The 26,248-nt window shown below is 34.4% G+C and overlaps 1 protein-coding gene across 12 annotated transcripts; it reads right to left on the bottom strand.

Annotated features, from left to right (window-relative positions):
• Nucleotides 1–610: 610 nt before the first annotated feature.
• LOC130807527 (phosphatidylinositol 3-kinase, root isoform) lies at nt 611–18,210 on the bottom strand. 12 transcript variants are annotated; one of them, XM_057672762.1, is made up of 18 exons: nt 18,032–18,210; nt 17,588–17,724; nt 16,834–16,930; nt 9,991–10,084; nt 9,266–9,424; nt 8,843–9,052; nt 7,591–7,766; nt 6,935–7,082; nt 6,699–6,794; nt 6,320–6,455; nt 6,117–6,238; nt 4,948–5,142; nt 4,615–4,785; nt 3,349–3,486; nt 3,029–3,183; nt 1,959–2,102; nt 1,676–1,823; nt 611–1,586 (listed from the first exon to the last, which is right to left on the bottom strand). In XM_057672762.1, exons 2-18 carry the CDS (start codon nt 17,697–17,699, stop codon nt 1,449–1,451), a joined length of 2,439 nt encoding a protein of 812 aa, XP_057528745.1. In that variant the 5' UTR covers nt 17,700–17,724; nt 18,032–18,210; the 3' UTR covers nt 611–1,448. The 12 variants fall into 12 exon arrangements, with proteins under 12 accessions (XP_057528745.1, XP_057528744.1, XP_057528742.1 ...); XM_057672761.1 differs by having other exon boundaries at nt 18,104–18,210; XM_057672759.1 differs by having other exon boundaries at nt 16,834–16,939; nt 18,104–18,205.
• Between the last annotated feature and the right edge of the window lie 8,038 nt (nt 18,211–26,248).

Raw genomic sequence — 26,248 nt, 5'->3', positions numbered from 1 at the left:
ATGTACTTTTTTAAAAAATAGATATAAAAATTTGCATCTCTAGTATAGTACGTAAATTTGATTATTGATCACTATATTTTGATTTTTAGAGTATATCTAATACATGTATATTAAAATAAATATAAAAAAGAGCATTTAAATAAAAAAAATAAAACATCAATATAAATGAATCAAGCAAACAAATTCATCATCAAAAATTTTCTATAGTGACAATTATAATTGATTGTTACTAGTTACTAGAGGTAAACCATAACCGTGATTTATAGCTTATTTCCAACAAAAATTACTTGCACTTTTTTTTTTTTTTTTAAGAATTACTCTTACACTCACCTAAAGGTAAGAATCAAAAATAAAAATTAATATAAATTAAAAGGGACAAAAGTACTTTTAAAAATCATGTGCTCAAGTAATTTCATTACTCTCTTTTCTTCCCATCTAATTTTGTTTTTAGCTAAAACATGGATAACAAAAATCAGTTAAGATGGTGTGGATAATGAATAAGTCAAACTACGGTCAAATTTGCAAAGTATTTTTCTGATTATAGGGTAAGCCGAGAAAAGGATGAGTAAGGTAAAATTCGATCCTATAACCTTATCTGGAAAAGATTATATTAGTTACAACTGAGAGAAGACTAAATTCTCCAAGTTTTGGTAGTATTAGCATTTCCAAGAAGAGTCTTTTTCAAAAAACATAATTTCAAAGAGAAATACTATCATATACAAGTAATTACATAACTTAAGAGTCTTAAAAGGGTTAAATACCTACTTACAAAAGATTAACAAATAATAAAGGAACCTTATCATAATACATATATTTTCATCCCAACTTAAGGGGCCCTGTAAATAAAAGAAATTGTACAGAAGTCTAAGTAAAACGCTTGTGAAGATAAATCTTGGCATCCCAACACCCAACTGAAATGCGTGGAATCGTCGAAGATAAATCTTGCCGTGGGAGTTGGGACGTCTATAAATCCGTGTGAAACCCATAAAAGCAGTCGCGGTCTAATGAAGCACAAAATGCTCTCGTCAGCATTCGAATAACAAAATGCTTCAAGGATCCAGTCACGAAGTGAATCGGGATGATTACCAGTTGAAGATATATCAAAGCGGCAAACTTTATTTTAACCAAACAACTTGCCAGGATCATTTTCAAGAAATAAAACAGCAGATCTTACGACATGCGTACCCACTTAGGTCCATCAGACTAGAGAACAGAGATCGTTGGCCGGTTGGTCCAAACCAATTTATTCTCTTTAGCACCCTTATTCTCTATTTGGGCAGGTGTCGGGTGGGAGTGGGGGTCTTTTTAGTTTCGCAAATCTTTGTTCACTCGACGTAACTTACCAATGAGCCGAAGCAAGAAATCTTGATCAGCATTTACTAATGATCCAAGGTCAAGGAATCTTACCATGTAACTAAGGTGAATTGGTTTTAGGGTTACTATACAGATCAACGCCAGTACTGAGCCCATCTGTGAATGGTCTCAACCATTTGTGGAAACAATGCACTTACACTATCATTGATGAGATCTTGGAAAAAGTGTATGCTTGCTTCATCATCCAAGTCTAACCGGAATTTCTCTTGTAGCTTCACAAAATCAATAAAATTTTCAGAGCTTTGCTAGGAAACAATTCAGCAAGGTTTACAAAAGTACATAAGAATTGTACAGATGTTACCTTTAAGATGCCCTTTTCGGGATCTGACGCTATGTCAGGAATGTTAGAACCCGCCATCAAATGGAACAAATTCAAAATTAAGTTGCTGGATTTGCGAAGAATATTGTAAGCTTCACAACAATAAGATTTGAATCTTGTGTAATATGGGCTGCAAGGATAAAGAATGGTTCAAGAAGTTAACCAAAAGCACCACATGAGAAGTACGCAGAATCCAATTCAAGGATGATCCAAAATGGAACGGCAACAACTAAAAATAACCAGATCACTATATGTATTTTAATACCTTTCAGCTCCACCCATAGCTTCAACCATTTCTTTACAAAGTTTCATTGGTGGTGGAAAAGGTTTGGGGTCACGACCTAATATGAATCCAAAATCTACATGAAACAGTCGTCCATCGTCCCTCAAGAGAAGATTATCTAAATGCCTACAAACCACAATCAACAAAATTATAAATATGACCCACCTATCGATGCAGATGACATATTAAAATCAATTAAACAGAAAAAACCAAATAGAACAATCAGCAGAAAAGGCACAACTAGTCAAGGCCCTGTAACAGATTTACAGTTCCAACAGCTCATGGTTAAAGGCTGATCTGTTCAATATAGAAAATGGAATTGGAGCAACGAGAAAAGTCAAGAAAATGCTTCGTCTTCTTTTCTTCAGCAACTAATAAAGCAATTCAGAACCTCACAACATAGCCAACGTTGAAAGAAGGGTAGATATAAATCAGGAAGGCAACCTAGATTGACCTGGGAACGAGTGCGTAAGATATACATTATGATAGATGATAATAGTATTTAATAACAAAAGAAAATGAAATAGTTTCTTTCCACTTCAAAAAATTGTTTGAAGTGTTTTTTCAGTTTTCTAGGTTTTTTTTTTGCTTTCTTCTTTAATATGTAAATGGAGGCCATAATACCTTCAAAAAAAGTATGCTGAACCGGGACGACACCTTGACCAAGTCGCGTTTCATGGAAATTTGGAAAGGACATTCTGGGGTCATGGAACATGGCTATGTCCCACGTCCCATGTTTATGTGGAAATTGGAATGATGTATGAGCTACACGAGAAACCGGAGTTTCTATGTTTTCTTAGATACCCAGAGATAGATTCTAAAAGAAAATTGTTGATTTAATATTAGCAAAGGAAGCATAAATTACCAAACATGCCCTAGATTATAGTCCTCTAAACTATTTTCTGATGACTAAACATCTTTTAGATAAATTAATAAGTCCTGGAAGGTAAGACTGGAAGAAAATTCAGTGACTTGTAACTTCTTTAAAACAATTAAAAACAGGCAAAAAAAGATTATGCAGGATTGGTATCTTTCTTAAGTTTATAGATTACCTATCACCAACACCCAGAATATATGTGATAACAGAATAGCCAGCACAGCTTTTAATAAATGTTTCAAGACAAGTAGCAGTGATTCCAAATGGTCCGTCCTCATCAGGATGGAATTTCTGAAGGAAGCTGATAATGGTGCGATTTTCTGAAAGAATCTGGAGATCAAACAGAATATGCATAAGTTTCAACTTTCAAGCAACAAAAGAAGTCTCAGGGTCCCAAGATAAGCAGGAAAACATGCCACAAATGCATAGTGTGTGCTCCACACCTTGGTTTCCTTGAATAAAAAGGTTTGAGAAAATTTCAATTAGATTCAATACCTGAGCTAAAGAACGAGATGGAATGAATTCCATCATGCCCTCATCTTGCCCAGTTGCTAAGACTCTATATGGGGTAAGATAAAGGTCAAGATTTTCCAGTTTAAGCAAGCGGTCCATGAGCGAAACCATTTGAATCACCTACAAGATAAAAGTATTAAGTGTATCATTATATTAAGGAAAAATTATAAAAAACTGCCTAATCTATAGCACCTTTTGCAAAAAACTACCTAATCTAATTTTTTTTTGCAAAAAACTACCTTATATGATATTTTGGTTTTCAAAAGACTACCACTTGACGGAAACCGTCAGTTGACCGTCAAGTGGGACGTTGACTTTGCATGTGACAGTCATTCTCCTTTTCCCTTCTCTGAATCTTCTTATTCCCATAATCAATACATCTACAACATCTAAATCTGACATTCTTCTTACTTTCAAGTCCTCCATTAAAGACTCTTCACATTTTCTTTCTTCTTGGTCTAATACTTCACTTAATCATCACTATATGGACTGGAATCACCTATTCTAATACTCCTTTGTCTGTTATTCTAATAAGCTTAGTGGGGTTTTCCCAAATAGATTTTCTAGTTAAATTTCCTGAAACTATATCAATTCCAACCCAATTAAAGCAAGTTTAGATTGATAACCATAGCTTTCCTGGTATAATTCCTCAAGGATTTAGATTAATTAAGAACTTATACAAATTCTCTACTTCAAATAACCAATTATTTGGTAATCCCCCTCCTAATTTTTGTGATTCTTCTGATAAGAGCATTAATTTCTGATTTTCGTTTGTTGTGCTTCATTTTAGGGTTCTTGATTGTTTTGGGGATTTTCTTGTAGAAGGAGAAGAAAAAGAGAAGGTTGTAGATGGAACCCAAAAGAAGAAAACGAAAGAAGAAAATAGGGATGTAGAGAAAGAGAATGTTCTAAGTGGAACTTAGAAGAAGAAAAGGAAATCAGAAAATGGGGATGTAGAGAAAGAGAAGGAGAAGAAACCAAAGGTAAAGATTAAGAGAAGGCAGTATGTCATGTGCCTCTCACATGCAAAGTCAACGTCCCACTTGACGGTCAACTAACGATTTCCGTCAAGTGGTAGTCTTTTGAAATCCAAAATATTATAAGGTAGTTTTTTGCAAAAAGAAATTAGATTAGGTAGTTTTTTGCAAAAGGTACTATAGATTAAGAAGTTTTTTGTAATTTTTCCTTATATTAAAAGAGCATGAAGAAAAACAAAGTTCATTGAAAAGTTTTAAATAAATAAGTTACCAATTGGTCTTGCCGCATATCATCTCCCTTCTTAAATATAATCTTACAACTTTCTCCAGTAGAAGTTCGGAAAGTCAGGCGTAAAGGATGCAATGCACTTTTAAATAATCCACACTCATTAGGCACAATCCCAGTGATAAGCACTTTGGGATGCAATGGCAATCGTATCGGCTTCAACAAAAGAAAATATATGTCAGTATATAAGGCTATTCAACATTCCAACTTTCCAATTAACCAATGTCGGTATATAAGGGTACTGATGGCTACTAAAAACTTTTAATAATACGAAGAAAATGAAATTTAGATCTAACCCCAAGGGGAAACAACTCATACCTCCTCAAAATATGTAAGCTCACTAAGAAGACCTGAGAGAAGTTGTCTAAGCTTTTGCATTTTCTTTTGTGTTCCACCACGCACATTACGAACATCCCTCATTATAGAACACAACTGAGCTGTCAGTTCAGTTTCACGAACCAAACTTTGCCACAACTTGAATCCATCTTCACCTCCAGTATCAGCAGCTGAGAGCTGCAATAGATTATAAATGCAGTTACAATCAACCAGAGTAAATAAGCAGACAAGCTTGCCAAGTGCCATAATAACAGTCACCTACAAAATTACATATGAAAGTAGCGCATGATCTCATTCACAAAAAAAAAAATAAAAAAAAATAAAAAAAATAGAATTCCGTACATCTTCAACTTGACATTAGCCTGATTTCAGCAACGTATTTCACTTTCCAAAAAGATGCCAACATATTAAGCCTTCTGGAAGCCATAGGCTTGAACATCAACTTATACTATCATCCTTTATTGGTTATTACACTGATAAATGTGCGATATCCAATGCACTACTTTGAGCCTTAATATCTCAAATTATACATAATTTAAAATTATAAAAGTTGATATTTGATAACGTGAATCCAACAAGATTCCATTTGACTATATTTTTTCTTAAAACATACATAAGCACAAATGAGACAAGATTAGTTGATAATAGTGGTCAATATTCAAGCGAAACAACTAAAAATGGAGGAACTGTATTGGATTACATTAAATTAGTAACATCATAAGCAATTCCTTTAACTATACCAACAGTACTATAATTCTAGTTTGGCAAATGTAGCATGTCAATTCCAACAAAAATTTTAATTTTGGATGGTTGCATTTCTTGTCAGAAGGTATTGAAATGCTTCTAAAAAGCTCTTCTCAGAGCAAACTTCGTCGAAATCATTACAAGCCCTTCTTCCCTATTTTCCTTTTTCAAAGCATCATTACAAACCAATCATTACTTGTCAGAAGAAGGTATTAATATGCTTCTCATAAACTCTTCTCAGGAGAGACTATCAAAACCACCAGAAGCTATTTTTCCTAATTCCTTTTTCAAAACATCATTGTAAGCCATAAAACAAGAATTCCTATTTAATATAGAACAAATTGTGCAAATGTTAAATAAACAAGTAATTGTCTCTTGTCACGGCATAAAAGCTGTAATTTGTCTACCTTCAACATATTCTCTTCCAGCATTTCATAAGTAGAATAAAAGCGTTTTGCATATGCAGGATCGTGAAGTTCCACAGCAACATACCAACGAAGAAAACTAGCCAACTCAATATTTCGTAATGCTGCAAATAAATTTCATAATCATATCAAAAGTCAATGTACCAGAAAAAAATAACATTAATAGAAAGATAAGAAGAAAGTACAGCGTTTCACAAGAAAATGAGAGAGGCATGATCTATCCGAGCGCTCAAAACGAAGAGCCTGTACTAATTGAAGAAGATAACATTGAAGTTCATCATCATCAGCTCTTTCAAGCACACTCACAGCATAAGCACGAACCTGTTGGACGACATTAATTATACAAGTAGCTCAGAAAAATAAATAATAATAAATAGAAGCATAGAGCAGCCAAACAGAGAAAAGGTAGAAAAGGAAATAAGAAAAGCCTAAGGGAACTACTTATGCAAGAATGCATCAACAGCAAGAGTGATAGCTTTATCAATAAAAGTAGTTTTGAAAAAGACACATGACTGTTTCAAGTGACACTATAACTCTTTAAAATCAACTACTTGAATGACAAACCTCTTCACTTTCAAATACAGGAGATAACAGCTCTAGTGCATCACAGACATCAATCATTTCCCATCTACCCATCAATTCAATTGCCTGCTTTGCTTCCTGAATATGCAAAAAACATGTCAACACTGACAAACTAATCTGTCACAGAAGCTTCTTGCAATATCGTACAAGGTGGCAATCTAGAGAAGAAACAAAAGAGTATCTAGGCAGCAAAAGGCAAGAAAGTTCCATGTCCTAACCTGCACATCACTCCATTCAACACATCGAAGAAACTTTGTGAGCGCTTTCTTCTCTGCCATCAACGAGAACCGAAATTTCCATAGAAGCTGTTTTTCTTCTCCACTTAATGTCCTTGTTGGTGGGTATTTCAAAATCCAATGTATCGCCCTTGACATCAAGCAAATTATAATGAGACAAAATTAAGAAGCTTAAAATATGTAAATTTTGTGCTTAGAAGATTTGATGACGAAAGACTAGCAACAAACAGGACATTAAATACTTTACAAGCTATTGATAAGAAACAAAAAATGAAACCAATATGAAATGATCAAGATAGGTAATATTAGGTGTATTGGCAACTGGCCAGAAACAATGAAGCATACTATTTCAATGGCACAACAATAAGAAAATTTTCCATCACGGACAAGTACAAAAGTCATCACTAAAGTCATGATACTTATAAGCTAACTACAAGGACATTTATAGGTAAGAATCAGATGGTTAATAGGATAATAATGCGTAAGTTAAACGGCATTTCTTGCCTTAAGCAGAAACAATTGACTAAGCTATGAAGTACAACAATTACTGCATTATCTTCAGATTAAAAAAGAGCCAATAACAACAAGAAAAGAAAAAAATGCTCAAAAAAGTGAAAGTAGACAGAACCAATACTTACTTCCTTTCATTAGAACTTGGTTTTAGATCCCGGTCAATGATATCGCGCGTCAAGCTTCTAGCTAGCTTTATTTGTTTGTGTTCGGAAGGGTTGATCTTTCCCACTTCAGGATCCCAGACAGTAACAAGTTCATTCGCGCCTATTGGAGATGGTAAGAAAACATTTGGTCCAGATTCCTACAGAAAAAAAAACATACAGTTGGATTCGTGACAAGCTGACTGATAGTGACTAGTACAAAATCATTCATCCAGGTACCAGTGAATTACTGACATCCTATATTATAGAAAACAAGAACAAGGGGTGTTTACAAGGATGGCTGCAACACATATAAGAGATATGAATGCATCATCTTTTGTAGATCACGACAAAAGTTGTGTCAGATCTCAAAATTAACATAAAAGTAATATATTAGTCACGTTTGGGTGCAGTCCAAAGGAACCCAAAAACACTGGACAGTTTACAAACCTTTCCATTTATTAAAAAATAAAGTACTCAGATTTTTTTAAGGTCAAACTTTAACAACTTATCGCTTGAAACAAAATTAATAAATAAAAAAAGAAACAGCCTGTGCTATGACAAGGGTAAGGCAGTGTAAAGTCCCCCGGCCTCTTTCTTCACCAAGGAGGAAGCCACTACAGAATTATTGCGGGTAAAGTAATGCAAATAAAAAAAAAGAAAAAAACAAGAAAATAAAATATAATGGTGTTAAAAAATTTATTTTCTCATAATTTTTTGTCAATATACATCAAGAGAGCGCAATAATCAAAACCCGGCTTTTGAAAACAATGGGGGTATTATATCATAGATCCATACGTAAAAGACAAGCTTTATACTAGAACGAAAAGGACTTTTATGCCCATTTCAAAGGAATCAAAGAAAAGACAAACAATCATGGAAACACACGTTCAAGATGGTGTCAAATTACTAGAATTATAAATTGTAATCTAAAAGCAGGATGGTTGCTTCCTTGAAAATAAAATATAACGTATCCAAACAAGTGTATGTTAACTTAACGCAAGCAATTATAGTGTCACTCTGGTAGGGTAAACTCCATGAAGATGCAAAAAAATTCCCATGAAGAAATTCCATAGCAACCTCATAGATATTTATTCAATAAAAGACATGATGACCATTCAGAAAGAAGTATTGAAACAAAAATGTGGAAGATATGGCAGCGTAACATCAGGAGGAGGGAACGAAACTTGGAATATACAATGTGTGCGTCTATTAAGCAAGGAAAACAGACAATTACCTGAAAAACAACTTGATGCTCGAAACTACAAAAATCAACAACAAGATATAATTGGGAACTCCTGCTTCCACAACTTTCGCGATCCTTGATCTTCTCCATTGCTTTAAAAGTAAGCCGATCTAGCCAATCTACACGTGGAATTTGTCCTCTTTCATACTTATTCATAAGCTTCTCTAGACGCTCCAACTCCCCTCGTTCATGCCTTGGGACCTACAGTAGATTTTGTGCGTCATAAGTGCTTGCAATCCGCTTGTAAACCCCTAACTAGAAACGATATATATATATATATATATATATATATATATATATATATATATATATATATATATATATATATATATATATATATATATATATATATATATATATATATATATATATATATATAACTAGTGATCTATCTAATCTGAAAGAATTTGATACCTTTCCAGGTGTGGAAGAAGGAAAAGCTCCATCAGCTTCTTTCCCCAACCAAAGCCTTAACTTTTGCTTCCCGGTTCTAAGTTGTTTCTTGTTGTTAAAAAGAAGAATGGTTGCTCCACCAATAAGTCCTTCCTCTTTGCAGCAGGAAACATCCCATACCTGATTTTCAATGCCAAAATATAACTTAGATAAGGGAACTCTAGCCAGAAGCATATAAATACAGAAAGAATGAAACCAATATTAAAACTACAAGAAACCAAAAGGAAAATATGGGAAAACCAAAATAGGAAGTGCATCAAAGAAATTCCAACACTGAAAAAACCCCTAATGGAAATCCTAGCAGGACAGTGCATGAAAGCAATGCATTCAGAGTTCACACAGTCAATAACGAACTTGCCACTACCAGTGACAAGAACATGCTTATTAAACTGACAAATTTTACCGAAACATCACTAAGTTTACTCATGCTTTGTACACAGCAACACGTGAAAGGTTGATCTCAGATAATAATCTGTCGTGCTTGAATTTTTTATGTATATTATCTTTTGAGTTTTGACTTGAAGGTAAAAATGAACTAACTACACGGTATGAAGCAGAAATTATCAATTTGTGGCTCTGGTGAAGCCCAAAACATACAGAGTGTAAGAGATGTTCACCAACAGAGTGCATTGATACAGCAAAAAGGAATACAGAAGTTGAAGTTAAAAAAGGGAAATCCTTATTACCGTAAACAAAAGTTGTGAGTGAGCAGTGAGGTCTCGATATTTGGTACTCAAGGTAATCAACTCACTCCAGGAAAAAGACTGCCCTGATTCCAGCCTGCAAGAATATATTAAAACTCATTAGTGAATCACAAATCAACTCACAAAAATATAAACTAACATGAGACAATTTGTAACGTGTAAACATCAAACAGAATGCCACACTGATTTGTATTCAATTAACAATAACACGAAAGAGTTTCAAACTTGTTTAATAACTGAGAGGAATCTCAATGTAGATCAATAAAAGTCTAGAACCTAAAATAAAAGAGGTATATGGGAAAGAATAAGAAATTTCCAACTCTCATTCTATACATTTGTTAAGAACCATGAGCATAGAGCAAGAGCAACTTGCAGTTTAAGTCATTATTTAAGAAAATAACTCATTATAAACTTGCAGTAAGAGAGTGAGAGAAAGATTTTATTCTTCACAGAGGCTAGCAACAAAAAACTTGAGACTACATCTTAGAAAATTAGTGGAACACTGAATAAGGAAAACCTACAAGGTCATTTTGGAATCCCTTTTATGAAACACCAGCAGAGTGATGCACATAATATTCCACATCAGACCAGAAACTCATTGTCTTGTCTTTACAAGCGTACCAGAAATGTTGGGGCAATAAATCCTACATGTACGTGGATCTCGACTGGTAGAAGATGCGAGGTTCCGCAACTCGATGCAAATAATAAAAAACTGAAAAGGCAACACAACATAGACACGTGTGACAAATGGAGCCAGGAGCGCAATGCACAGCTACCAGGCACCAGCTCCCAATATAGCATGCTTGCTGTCAATTATCACACAGATGAGTTGTTATGGTGGTGTTCAGCAGCCAAGTACTCAGCAAAAGTCAGAAAAGAAGAAGAAGAAGAAGAATTAGATCAGATTATAGAAGAATTAAGAGAAAAGAAAAGTAAGAGTGGAATGATTGTATTATGTATTAGAGAACGTGGTGCTCCCTCTCCCTCGAGCTCTTCGAGTGGCCCGATAACTCCTACGGTAGAAGACCGGAATGATATTACAAGCATGAAGGAAATCTAATTCCCCCTCCACTAAATATAACATGTACTGTATTCTAGAATGTATCTAAAAGTACAGCTCAGCACTTTGTAACAAACTACAAACAGCATCTTTTATGTTAAAAAGAGTAATTGAAATGTATAACAGAATTTTGTTAATTCGTACTCTTCCTTTTCCTTGAGTAGGTATACTCAATAGTGGGCTTGGGCTGATCACCATCCACGACAATACCCGCCCCAACGAGAGACACCTTGTCCTCAAGGTGGAAGTCATGAAATAATGCTGCAATGTTGCTATAGTGCTCCCAGTTGGCGTCTGAAGCAGGTAGGCGCCTTGCCACTGTATCAGGAAATGTGCAGCTGTCATAGGTTGAGATGGAGTTTTGCGAATTCCCAACAATCCTGCAGGTTCAACTACAACTCTAATGCTGATGATAGTTGGGTAGGTAGTGCAGTTGGATTGAAGGTCGCTCCACGAGCCAATTTGAGCTAAGAGACATGAAAAACGGGGTGAATTTTGCTTTCAGCTGGAAGGAGTAATTTATAAGCAACAGCCCCCACTCGAGCTTCAATTTCATAAGGTCCAAAGAAACGTGCAGAGAGTTTATCGCAAGGTTTCGAGCCAAGGATTGTTGGCGCTATGGTTGAAGCTTTAGATACAACAAATCCCCCACCTCAAAGGAAACTTCACGTCTCTTCCTATCCACCCATTTCTTCATACGGTGTTGAGCTCGAAGTAAGTGAAAGGTAAATCATCAAGGATTGCATCACGCTCCCGCAACAATTGATCCAAGCTATCAACTGGAGTGGTGTTATAGCCCAAGCGTATTAATGAAGGTGGGGAACGACCGTAAATAGCCTTGAAAGGAGCCATATTGATGGACATGTGTGGAGTGGTATTGTAGCAGTGCTCCGCCCAATGAAGCCACTTACCCATTGTTTGGGTTGCCCATTGATAAAGCAACGTAGATAGGTCTCCAATGCTTGGTTCACTATTTCGCTTTGGCCATCCGTTTGAGGGTGGTAAGCGGTGCTTCGTGACAAAACAATACCTTGCAAACGGAAAAGCTCAGACCAAAAGTGACTCATGAAAATCTTATCCCGATTGGAAATAATGGAGGATGGAAACCCGTGTAAGCGAACCACTTCACGAACGAAAACAGTCGCTACGAAAATGGCATTAAAGGGATGTTTCAGCCCAATAAAGTGAGAAAACTTCGTTAAGCATCTAAAACCACTAACACAGTATCATATCCTCCAGACTTTTGTAAGACCTCCACAAAATCCATCGTGATATCCGCCCAAACCTGAGTAGGGATCGGTAAGGGTTGGAGAAGGCCAGCGGGCTGTTGATGGGACACCTTCTGTTGTGGACAAACTGTACATTTTCGAACGAATTGAGTTATTGTTCTCCTCATGCCTCCCAAAACCAGTCTTCGGCTAATCTGCGATAGGTTTTATATTCGCCGTTGTGGCCTCCTATCGCCGTTGTATGATATTCCAGCAGTAATTTCTCCACCAAGGGGGAGGTAGCAGGGATAGCTACTCTTCCTTTGTACAATAAGCACCCATGATGTAATGTGAATCCAGCCACCCCTTCTCCAGTGTCATGTAAGGCAGCGCATATCCTTCCCAACATCTTATCCTTCCTAACTTCGCCTCATAGTGACTCCCAATCAACCCAGCAAGTTGATACTATGGCATTAAAGTGTGCCTGGAAAATGTGTGGGTGGCGTGACAAGGCGTCAACAGCTTTGTTGGTAATCCCCAATCTAAACTGCACCTCGGAGTCGTACCCAAGTAACTTACTGACCCATTTTTGGTACTCCGCTCCAATTTCCTGCTATTCCACAATAAATCGTAAACTTCGCTTATTAGTCTAAACCAAAAAATGTCGCCCAATCAAGTAATGTCTCCATTTTTGAACTGCCAGGACAATGGCCATTAATTCCTTCTCGTAGATGGACTTGACTTCCCTCCGCACACCTAATGCCTTGCTAAAATAAGCGATGGATGCTTATTTTGTGAAAGGACAATTCCTAATCCTTTCCCCGAAGCATCCGCTTCCACCACAAAAGGAATAGAAAAAATTGGAATAGCTAAAACTGGGGCAGTAAGCATTACCGATTTCAATTGCTCAAAAGCTGTTGTGGCCATGTCATTCCAGCGTAAATTGTCTTTTTTGAGCTGGTTCGTTAAAGGAGCAGCCAATTGAGCCTAGCGATGAATGAATCGGCGGTAGTATCCTGTGAGCCCCAAAAAACCCCAAAGCTCCTTCAAAGTCTTTGGTGTCGGCCATTCTTGCATTGCTTGAACCTTCTCTGGGTCCACGGCTACACCGGCTCCAGAAACAATATGGCCTAAATATGCCACCTGAGTTTGCCCAATCACGCATTTCTTGGCGTTGGCGTACAACTGATGTTGTTCCAGCAACCCCAAAACCTTCGACAAATGCTGAGCATGTTCTTCCAAAGAGGAGCTGTGTATCAAAATATCATCAAAGAAAACTAACACAAACCGAAGGAGAAACGGTTTAAAAATCTCGTTCATCAAAGATTGAAAGGTTGCGGGGCATTGGTAAGCCCGAAGGGCATGACGAGAAACGCGTAATGGTCGTCGTGCATCCGAAATGCGGTTTTATATACATCCTCCTCCTTCATCCGAATTAGATGATATCCGAATTTCAAATCCAATTTCGAAAACACCATTGCACCACATAGTTCATCTAGTAACTCTTCAATGACTGGAATTGGAAATTTGTCCGCTACCGTTTCCTTTTTCAAAGCTCTATAGTCAATACAAAATCGCCACGAACCATCTTTCTTTTTCACTAGTAAAACAGGACTGGAGAAAGGACTTCGAGAGGGTTGTATTATGCCAGCGTGCAACATATCCGCCACTAGTCTCTCAATTTCTGCCTTTTGGATGTGCGGGTATCAGTAAGGTCGTACACTAACTGGGTTAGACCCACTTTTTAGTGTAATTTGATGTTGTTTAGAACGCAAGGGAGGTAGCCCATATGGCATCTTAAATACTCTAGCAAATTGCTGTGTAACTAGTTGCAATACCTCTGGAATATTCATCGGCATGTCCAATGCTCCTGTTACTTCATTTTCCTCTCCTGTCAAGCTAGTCAACTCTATTAACACCCCTCCTCTTGTTTTCCTGATCACTTTCATCATGGATTTTAGTGTGACCTTGGATCGTTCTAAGGATGGATCACCTCGCAATATCACCTTACTCCCATTCCACAAAAACTGCATTAAGGGATTTTTCCAATTGGTGGATATAGTACCCAACTTTGCCAACCATTCGATACTCAAAATTACATCTGCGTGTCCAAGTTCGAGTGGTAAAAAATTTTCATTGATACAAATGGCCCCTAAATCCAAATCCACTTCTCTACACCACCCCTTCTCGTTGCGAGTTTCCCCCGTTCCCAGTGTCACTCCAAACTATTCGGTGGGCTCCACCCGAATACCCAACTGTAGAACAATTTTTGGTGATATGAAATTATTGGTAGCTCCTAGATCTATCATCACCACTACCTTGCTTCCCTTAATTTTTCCCTCAAGTTTCATAAATCTAGAGTTATCAATACCCACCACAGAATTGAGTGAAATACCCACTGGCCCCAATTCTTTGTCGTCCCCCTGTTTATCTTCCTCCTCAATCTCTCCTTCCTCCTCTTCGCCATCTCCCACAATCAGAACACTCAATTCTTTCTTCTTGCACATGTTCCCCACGCGCCACTTCTCATCACATCTAAAACAAAGGCCCTTCAACTTCCGATCTTGGAATTCCCAGTCAGTTAGACGGCGGGTGGTGTCGTGGGTTGGGTTGCGGTTGGAAATTGGGTGGTATGTGTTTGGGTTTGTGTTTCGCGGGTTGTTTGGAGTTTGATGGAGATGGTAAGATGGGGTTAGGATATTTTTGTGGGTCACTGGGTGTGGGTTGTGTTTTGGGTAGGTATTAATTTTCTGAGGGTAATTAGGTAAATTCCGACCATGCCCATTTGAATTGTATAATAACCCTAAGGCACATAGTTTCTCCTCAATCTTCACGGCCCAATCTAAGGCCTCATCCATATTTGTTGGGTCCATAAGCCTCAATTCGGTTTGTATTTTCCATTCCAAAACCTTAATGAAATTTGCCAGCAAATATGATTCACTTACCTCTTCTTCTAGATTGGAAGCAAATTGGATGAAAATCTTTTCATACTCTTCGACGCCTCCCTCCTACTTCACACTCATCCACTGCTCCATGAGAGAGCCTCCTTTGCGTCGCCTAAAGTGCCTCAGCAACATTCTCCAATTAGTGATGGTTCATCGTTTATTCTTTCATTGAAACCGGGCTAAAGCATCGCCTTCCAATCCCAAGCTTGCTGCTCCCATCTCACCATGATGTTTCCCGGCGTTACGCTCCATGGATTGTCAAAACTCCTCCAACAAACTCAAATTTTCAACTTCCCTCTATCAGTTTTGCTCTACCTCAGACCTTTCTCTGTTACTAGTTGAGTGATTTTTTGGGCTTTCTTCATTGTGGGTGTTCGTCTTGGCATTGATCATTTTCACCTCAGCCATGAGTATGGTGATTGTTGCTATCAGATCTTTTTTCCCTTTAGTACACTCTTCCAACTGCGTGTTTTGCTCCATTATTGCCTTGGATTGAGATTCCTCAATGTATCTTTTCATCTCATTAAATTTCTCCTCCACCGTCTCCTTTAAATCCGGAATTTTACTTTGCAAGGCAGCCAAATCTTCCTCCAAACTATCTAAACGAGTCGCTTGTGTCGGAGCCATGATCGGCTTGGTCTGATACCACTGTTATGGTGGTGGTCAGCAGCCAAGTACTCAGCAAAAGTCAGAAAAGAAGAAGAAGAAGAAGAAGAAGAAGAATTAGATCAGATTATAGAAGAATTAAGAAAAAAGAACAGTAAGAGTGGAATGCTTGTATTATGCATTAGAGAACGTGGCGCTCCCTCGAGCTCTTCGAGTGGCCCGATAACTCCTACGGTACAAGACCCAGATGATATTACAAGCATGAAGGAAATCTAATTCCCCCTCCACTATATATAACATGTACTGTATTCTAGAATGTATCCAAAAGTACAGCTCAACACTTTGTAACAAACTACAAACAGCATCTTTTCTGTTAAAAAGAGTAATTGAAATGCATAACAGAATTTTGTTAATTCGTATTCTTCCTTTTCCTTGAGTATGTGTACTTAATAGTGGGCTTGGGCTGATCACCATCCATGACAGCCAAAGACAGGCATTTTTGGCAAGGCTATCTACTGCAGCAATTTACAATGTTTGACTTGTTTCAATTGATATTTTATGTCGCAGGTCTATCAAGAATAAGCAACTAAGTAAGACAATTTTGTTACAATTCTTTGGCAAATGCTAAAGCTTCCTAAATATGCAATAATTTGTGCACTAAGGAAGAAGTAGTAGGATCAAATTTTCTTAAATAGGCTTCTAGCAGGTGAGTTTCATAAAGGAATTGAGTTTGAAAAGACAATCTTCATAAATAAGGGTGTAACAAGTAACAAATGTGATTTTACAACTACAATGTTATAACTCATTCATTCTACAATATTGATGAAACATTGAACATCACTTCATATAAACATACCATTATTAATTATTTTCATAGTATCAATAGAAGCCTACAGTATGAAGCAAAGCTTCACATTCCCAGTGTCAAATCAACCAATTCTTCATATTTGTGGAAATGGGTTGAACAACTTATATTTGTTTGATGAGATTGTTGAGAGAGTCAAACCTGGTTTGCATAGGGAGTCCAAAAGGAGCGCCATCAATATACAAGGTACATTCAACAAAGAGCTCTCCCCTCCTTTCCTCTGCGGCATAACCAATGTCTACACCATCTTATAATAAAAAAACGCACAAGAAGAATTCGCAATTATTACCACAAACACCAACAACACGAAAAAAACACTAGCTTCAACCAAATTCCCTAATCCTTCTATAGTATAAAAGATTAGGGAATTCGCTTGAAGCTAGGGATTTATTTTTGCTCATGATTGTGGTAATAAAGTTGATACATTATATGATCAATGAATCATGAAAATGCTTTGCAACAGAGCAGCAAGAGGAAGTCATGAAAAATGCTACCTAATTCGCTAAAGACGCTAATCAACCGAAACACACAAAGTCAGGTCATTTAGGGATAATTTATCAAAACTAAGTTGTAAATTAACACTGGTCAAAATTTACATTTTAATGATGTGGTTATAATACTTTCCTCGCATGTACAGAACAATTTAGACTATAATTCAAGAATTGGGTTACTACTGAAAGATTACCAAAATTTTAAAAAATCTATAAATTAACATAAAGTTCAAATTTTGTTTGATGAAATTGCAATTTATTTCCAAACATCATCCTTGTTAACAAATTTCCGACAAGTGAAATAAAACCCTTTAAGTTACACAAAATAAACAAATAACAACAATGATTGCGTGAAAAAATTGATCATACCCAAAAAAAAAAAAAAAATAATTAGGCTGCAGTACCTGAATTTAGGGATTTAAGAGGTTGTAACGTACCCTCCAATCGATCAATCCGAAAGGTAACCGGAAGATTAATATCACACGACAGGAAGAATCTGAACTCGTTTCCACTCATCCCTTGCTAATATCGTTCAGTAAACCTAAAACATAAAATTCAAATCATGTAAATCATGGAGTGAAATTTATACTATACAAACCGTAAACGGCGAAGATTGAATTCAGAGAAAACTTCAACAATTGAATATAACTTCAAATTCGTCAAAAAGTCTATCATATTGTCAATTCCACAATTGAATTTGTCGAAAATAGACAGAATCTAACGCGACAGCAATATTAATCAAACTTTATCGGCGGTGGTGGATTACCGGCGAAGATCACGAAAATAAGTTTGAAGAGAGAGATGCAGTGAAGAAAATTCAATGCGTAAACAAAATCAGGTTAACATACATCAAATCACAATGCGAAATTGCAAGCGAGATCGAAAATGAAATCTTGAAGAATCGGAGCTCGGAAACTCACATGTGATTCTTTGAAGAGCAGAGAGAAATACAGAGGTAGAAAGAGAAGTAAAGAGCAGAGAGAGATAGCGTAGAATATAAATAAAAGAGATAGAGAAACGAAAGAACTTTTTAATTTGATAAATAAATATTTTTTTTGGTTTATTCTTCTTAAATCAAATTCTCTCTTAATTTTTTTAACCAGTTTAATAATAGAAAAAATTATCTAGAATAATTCAATATATCTATATTTTTATTCTACGTATTGATGGTTTAATAATTTCAATTTTAAGGGTATTTTCTTAGGGTAAATTTGATAACCGGATAACTTGCTATAGCAAGTTTTATTTTTTATAAAAAAGATAAATAAAAATAAAATGTCGAAAAAATGTGAAAAAAATTTATGATTTTTTTTATTATTTAGACTTTTTATGTTAATTTTTAAAATTTTTCTCCAAATTTAAATTCATTTTTAGTTTGTTTTTTTTTTAATTACCTATTATAGCAAGTCATCATGTTATACAAGTTTACTCTAGACAAATACCGCATAAAAATTAGATTATTCACGATTAATTAATAAATGAAATTATTGTTGGAAAATTGTGAAAAGTTAGCATTATTTTAGGATATTGCTATCTTTATCTTGTACTCTATATGATATCTATTTTACATTCTACATGTTATATATAGTGGAGGGGGAATTAGATTTCCTTCATGCTTGTAATATCATCTGGTTCTTGTACCGTAGGAGTTATCGGGCCACTCGAAGAGCTCGAGGGAGCGCCACGTTCTCTAATGCATAATACAAGCATTCCACGCTTACTGTTCTTTTCTCTTAATTCTTCTATAATCTGATCTAATTCTTCTTCTTCTTTTTTGACTTTTGCCGAGTACTTGGCTGCTGACCACCACCATAACAGTGGTATCAGACCAAGCCGATCATGGCTCCGACACAAGCGACTCGTTTAGATAGTTTGGAGGAAGATTTGGCTGCCTTGCAAAGTGAAATTCCGATTTAAAGGAGACGGTGGAGGAGAAATTTAATGAGATGAAAAGATACTTTGAGGAATCTCAATCCAAGGCAATAATGGAGCAAACAAGAAGCTGGAAGAGTGTACTAAAGGGAAAAAAGGTCTGATAGCAACAATCACCATACTCATGGCTGAGGTGAAAATGATCAATGCCAAGACGAACACCCACAATTAAAAAAGCCCAAAAAATCACTCAACTAGTAACAGAGAAAGGTCTGAGGTAGAGCAAAACTGACAGAGGGAAGTTGAAAATTTGAGTTTGTTGGAGGAGTTTTGACAATCCATGGAGCGTAACGCCGGGAAACATCATGGTGAGATGGGAGCAGCAAGCTTGGGATTGGAAGGCGATGCTTTAGCCTGGTTTCAATGGGAGAATAAACGATGAACCATCACTAATTGGAGAATGCTGAAGAGAATGCTGCTGAGGCACTTTAGGCGACGCAAAGGAGGCTCTCTCATGGAGCAGTGGATGAGTGTGAAGCAGGAGGGAGGCGTCGAAGAGTATGAAAAGATTTTCATCCAATTTGCTTCCAATCTAGAAGAAGAGGTAAGTGAATCATGTTTGCCGGCAAATTTCATTAAGGTTTTGGAATGGAAAATACAAACCGAATTGAGGCTTATGGACCCAGCAAATATGGATGAGGCCTTAGATTGGGCCGTGAAGATTGAGGAGAAACTATGTGCCTTAGGGTTATTATACATAGACATGGGAAAATTTGATCCGACCCGAAAATGAACTCGGGACCCGACCCGGAAAAATCCGAACCCGACCGACCCGAAAGCGACTTAATCCGAAACATGACTGACCCGATAATTACCCGACCGAAAATCGACCCGTTTTGACAGATTTAATATCAATTTTTAGAGTAATTTCAATGTTAGAATTCATTTCAAATAAAATTTTAGTTTTCAAAGTATCTCAACATATTGAGTATATCACTTGAACCCTAAAACTCATCAATAGATCTCAAAAAACACGTATTTAACGTCTTTTTAGCCATCGTAATTATTTTTCTTTAAAAATAGGACGTTATAATCATCTTAATTGAATACATGTATCTTGTTAAATCAGTCAAATAAGTTTTTAATTCTTCTACATTTCAGTAAGCAAATCAATATAATTTATACGAACGTTTCGCACGTTTGAATGAGCTTTTCAAAAAACGAATGTCGCTACCCTAAATTATAAAACGCGTATCTTATAAAACGAAATAAGTACTTAGTTGTATATCTTTCCAACATGAAAATTGTGAAGATAATTTTAACGTCATTTTTATCTAACGTTACAATTATAATAAACAAAATAACTTTTATAAAGCGCGTATCTTACAAGTCTTTCAAAATAAGTATTAATTCCCCTATTTTTCTTGCACATAAATGAACCTGACATACCAACTATTTTTTGAAAATCGTACATGTAATTTCTCTAATGATTTTTTTTAGACATTTTAATGATTTTTTTTATGTTGAATTAGTCGATTGGATATTCTAATGTTTTATGGTAACCCGTTGGGTCAATCCGAACCTACCCGAAACCCAGAGTGATCCGACCTGAAACTGACCTGATCCGAAACTGACCCGACCAGAAAATGACCCGACCGAAATTGATCCGATCCAAAACCCGACCGACCGACCGTTTTCCCAGGTCTAATTATACAATTCAAATGGGCATGGCCGGAATTTACCTAATTACCCTCAGAAAATTAATACCTACCCAAAACACAACCCACACCCAGTGACCCACAAAAATATCCTAACACCATCTTACCATCCCCATCAAACTCCAAACAACCCGCGAAACACAAACCCAAACACATACCACCCAATTTCCAACAGCAACCCAACCGGCCAACCCACGACAACACCCGCCGTCTAACTGACTGGAAATTCCAAGATCGGAATAACACATAAATATCAATGCTCTTTATGAAAAAAGAGAGTTTTCCACCCACTTTTAAATGGTCCCGCACCCCTCCTTGGTTTTGGTGCAAAACTCAAATGTTTCATTCTCTATGAATAGGAGGGAGTACCTTTTAGGATTTTACAATAGGTCTCTTGAGAGACGACTCTCAAAGCCCAACCCAATTCATTAAATAAATACTTACTACATGCACACATTTTACAAAATACCTTCTATAATTTTTAGTAGGTATTCCGTGTATTGAAGGAGACATATAAACACTAAAACACCTTGTAACATGTTCAAAATTGTTAATTTTAATCTTCCGATCAATTATTCCAATTTTTCAATTCTAATTCCTAATCCTTTAGTTATCTAATTCAAATCACCTTTAATTCCTATACCTTTTTTCGATTTTGTAATTTCTTCAAAATATTAAACTTATATATATATATATATATATATATATATATATATATATATATATATATATATATATATATATATACATATATATATATATATATATACATACATACATATATATATATATATATACATACATATATATATATATATATACATACATATATACATATATATATATATATATACATACATATATATATATATATATACATACATATATATATATATATACATACATATATATATATATATATATACATACATATATATATATATATATATATATATATATATATATATATATATATATATATATATATATATTCTTAAATTTCTTTATAAACACCAAAATATTATTTTATTATTTTATACTATAAAAAGTTTAATTTTAATATTATATTTACGGTTTTGTAAAAACGTCATGTTTTAATTTCATTTCCTTAAACTAATTCACTACTTATCTTTTTAACCTTAAAACTTTGATTTAATTATTTTATACCTAAAAATTAACCATATTTTTATTATTGACTTTAAGTATAGTTTTAACCAAAAATTTCTAAGTAAACTATCATATTTTCATAATCAAACTTACCCATTATTCTAAAACATGTTCACTTGTATAAATTGGAATAAAATTTTGATGAACCAAAATCCTTTATACATTAACCCATGATGTTCATCACTTACACAAGCTATCACCATTTTCTTACGTAAGTTAACCTTCTTCTACACTCTAAACTTTTACACATTCACTTACATACTCCAACTATTACACATTTGTTTGCACACTCTAAATCACTTACACAAGTTAATCTTTTTCTATACTCCTAACGCTCTAATTCATACAATATAATGAACTATATAGTTGCCCTAACCCATTATAAATACCCCACTTATCCATGAGATCACTTGCACCCTATCATCAAATCTTTCTACCATTCTTTCTTATATCTTCACTTCATTAACATCTTACTAACTTTATACCTTTGTTATTACTTGAAGAAATTCAAGAAAATGGAACTTAAAACATTCTTTGTGTAGCTTAAATTATCATCATTTTGGAGCATTATTGAATTATTACATCGGGTACTTAATGTATCATTGTTTTTGGAGTCTAGATTTATTTATTTTGGGAGCTTATGGGATTATCATCATTTTGGGATTTTGGATTACTTATCTTTGGAGCATTATTATCTACCTTGGAAGGTCTTATTTCTTATTACTTTTCTAATTAGTACTTAGTACTTAGTACTAATCCTTGGTGCTAATATGATATAACTTCTTACCCTACTTTTTATGTGGAATTTTACTTTACATTTACTTTATAATATGCAAAGTATGAAATATTTTGTGTACATTTAAGTAAGAGGTTAGTTTGGTGAAATTATAATTAAGATTTTATCAAGTATGTTTATGCTAAAAGTATTTTTAGTATGTTAATTTAGTAATCTTTTAACAAGTTTAGGAAATTGGGTAAACAAAATTATATTCTTATGACATTAAGTATGATTTATGTTATAAACTAGTGCTGGTATGCTTATGAGTTATGTGTTACAATAGGAATGTTGTTATATCAAAAAAATTATGTTAGAATTTTTATTAATATGTTTATGTTAGCCTTCAAACTAATTTATAAGGTGGTAAGTTATTTTATAAATATATTTTTTTTATTATTATTAAGTATGTATGGTTATACTAAGAATGTTGTTATTATACTTTATTTTGATATTAAAGTTTATCCTTAAATTTATAATAAATTTTTAACGTTATTGTGTTGATTATTTAAATCTACGATTTACTATAATAAATTTAATGAAGTTATTTTTTGGTGAAAAAGGCCCCAAAATACTCATAGGCCAATTCGACCATTATCATATTAAAAAGAAAAAGAGTTTGATATACTTTTTTATATTATTACAAGCTATTTTGTGATAATATTAAAATACAATCTTGAAAATTATTTTTGAGAAAGTTTTATAAGTTATTAAATAGTGAAGTGATTTTCTTGAATATATGAGATTTCATAAATAAAAAAATAATAACTTTTGTGACATTTAATTATTATTTAGTGCAAAACATTTTATTTGCTAACTAGTTAACCAAAATTTATATAATAAGATGTAAAAGTATTTTTTGTAAACTTGCATTTAAACTATGTGTGAAATATTGATTTTTGTGAAATTATAAGTTTTATTTGTTTTATTACTATAATGTTGATTTTTGCAAATCTAATAAGTTTACTTGTTTTTCCAAACTTGAAATAATTATTTTTGGTGGACTTGTTGAATTTTGGAAACTTATGCAAATAATGCAGTTTTACTTGAATTTTAATTAGAATGTTTGATTTTGTGAAGAAAATAAAGTTTCATTTATTTTAAAGTTGAAAATTTTTGTTTTGGGAACTTTTTTTTAAGAGAAATAGATTTTAGTAGCTACTTGTGGAAAATATTAATTTGGAGACTATTAGTAGAATATTAAGTTATTAGTGTGAATTTTGTAAGCTATTAAAATAAAGTTATAAATAAAATTTAATGTGTAAAAATTAAGTAATGAACATATAAAGACATAAAGGTAAATTAAACATTATGATTAAGAATTATATTAAATAAATGAAGTTACCACCTAGGTTATTCAAAGTCAACTTGTAGTAATAAAAATGTGATGTACTTGTGTGAATGAGTATTGATTGAATGACCCTGATAGTAAGATAATATTGATATGGTATAAGACATGGGGTTCGCTACCTATCCTATAGAGCTCGAGCATAATCATTGTATTGGAGGGGTGATGACTCTCACTACAGTTAGGGTTTAGGACTACGGTCCTCACCTAACCAGGCCCTTACATATATCAGGTGTCATGTTGTTGTGCTTGTTGATCAGTGATAAAATTGATTAGTGGTGATGTTATGATGCATGGTATGGTTATGAGTATTAACAAAATGAACTTAATTACTTAAGTGTTAAGATTACCGAATTGTATAAGTGGCAGTAACATACTTTTGTCAGGATTGAGAATGGTATCTTAATAACTTAAAAGTATGGAACAGAAAAGAAATATAGTAAAAGTATACAGTAGTGTTAATTAATTATAAGTTCGTACTTAAATTATTATTTTTTAAATGTAGCATATAATTTTTCGTTTTTTAAGCTGGATAGGAAATTATGCTCGGCGTTAAATGCCGACTGATTCAATCGGCTGCCATCCATATCATGGATGGCAACATTTTGCAGGATTTAGTTTTAGGTTCCAATCCAGGCCGCAACAAGTACTATTTATCAATAACTTAGCTGCTTTTTGTACATTTATTGATGACTTGATGTTGATATATCTTTTTTTTTTATTTTGAGCAAACAATATTTCTTATCACATGTAATATTTTACTTTTATTTTAAACAGTTTCAGTTTTTATAGTTTAAAGTTTTTAACAATTTGACATTTTAAAACTTCCGCAATATTTTTGTATTAAACATTATTATTAAATGTTAATTATGTATCGAGATTGCGGCTCCTGTTACACACCTACAACACATAATATAAATTCTCACTCCAAATAACAAACACATACAACATATAATATAAATTCCTACAACACATAACATAAATACATACAACAAATAACCTAAACACCTACAACACATAATAAAAATACTTACAGCACATAACAAAAATACTTACTGTAAATAACCTAAACACCTACAGTACATAATATAAACCCTTACAGCAAATAACCTAAACACCAATAGTTATAACTGTAGCAGGAGCGGCACTCTCGTTACATAATTAACATTAATAATTATACTTAAGATAAATAATGCGGAAGTGTAAAACGCCGAACTGCTAAAAACCATTTGAAATAAAAAAATGTTCAAAACATAAGTAAAAATATATCTTACAACTGAGAAAATATAAAATAAGGTTTACTTAAATACGATAAAAAAACATAAGTACAATATAGTCATCAAGTAAAATCATTGAAGCTAAGTCCTCGATAGAATAATTAAAGTTGCGGCCTGGATCGAAACCTGAGCTAATTTTTCCTGCAAAATACTGTCATCCATAATACGGATGACAGCCGATTAAATCGGTCAGCGATAAAGCCGAGTAAAATTTTCTCAACAAGCTTATGATGCGATAGTTAAATCATGCTTACAAAATAATCATCAAGCACAATATAGAAGGTTATTACTCATTATTGACCTTTACTAAGCCATTAAGTTACATTCTTAATACTTGCAGAAGTTCATTACTGCTACTAAATACTTGGTAACCTTAATGCTTATTTAATCAAGTTCAATTAAGCCTCATAGCTTTACCATCATAGCACATCACAAGATCACAACAATAATGACAACTGATATATGTAAGGGTCTGGTTAGGTGAGGACCATAGTCCTAAACCCTAACTGTAGTGGGAGTCGTCACTCCTCTCAATACTGTTATGCTCGAGACTTCACAGGATGAGTTTTTCTCGGACCCCCTGTCTGACACCGCATTTTACGTGCCGGCTAACACGGACGCCGGGATTTTACATGTCGGTCCATGGTTCGACGTTACCTTACTATCAGAGTCATACAATCAATATCATGCAATATCAAACAAGACTCTAAACCGAAATAGTTTACATTCTTATAAGTCAAACTTCCACTAGTCAAATTTTTGACAATTCTACCCTTTTAATAGAAACAAATTACTAGTATCTAATAAATTAATATTAATTAAATAACAAATTTTCGTAGCTATACTAAGATTCCTGAGGCTAAACTAAGTCATTATTGTGTCATAAATAATCATAACAGTCAAGGGTA

Source organism: Amaranthus tricolor, chromosome 3, assembly GCF_026212465.1.
Source record: "Amaranthus tricolor cultivar Red isolate AtriRed21 chromosome 3, ASM2621246v1, whole genome shotgun sequence".
Classification (NCBI taxonomy): domain Eukaryota; kingdom Viridiplantae; phylum Streptophyta; class Magnoliopsida; order Caryophyllales; family Amaranthaceae; genus Amaranthus; species Amaranthus tricolor.
The sequence above is the reverse complement of the archived record's forward strand: the minus strand, read 5'-3'. Positions and strand labels throughout refer to the sequence as shown.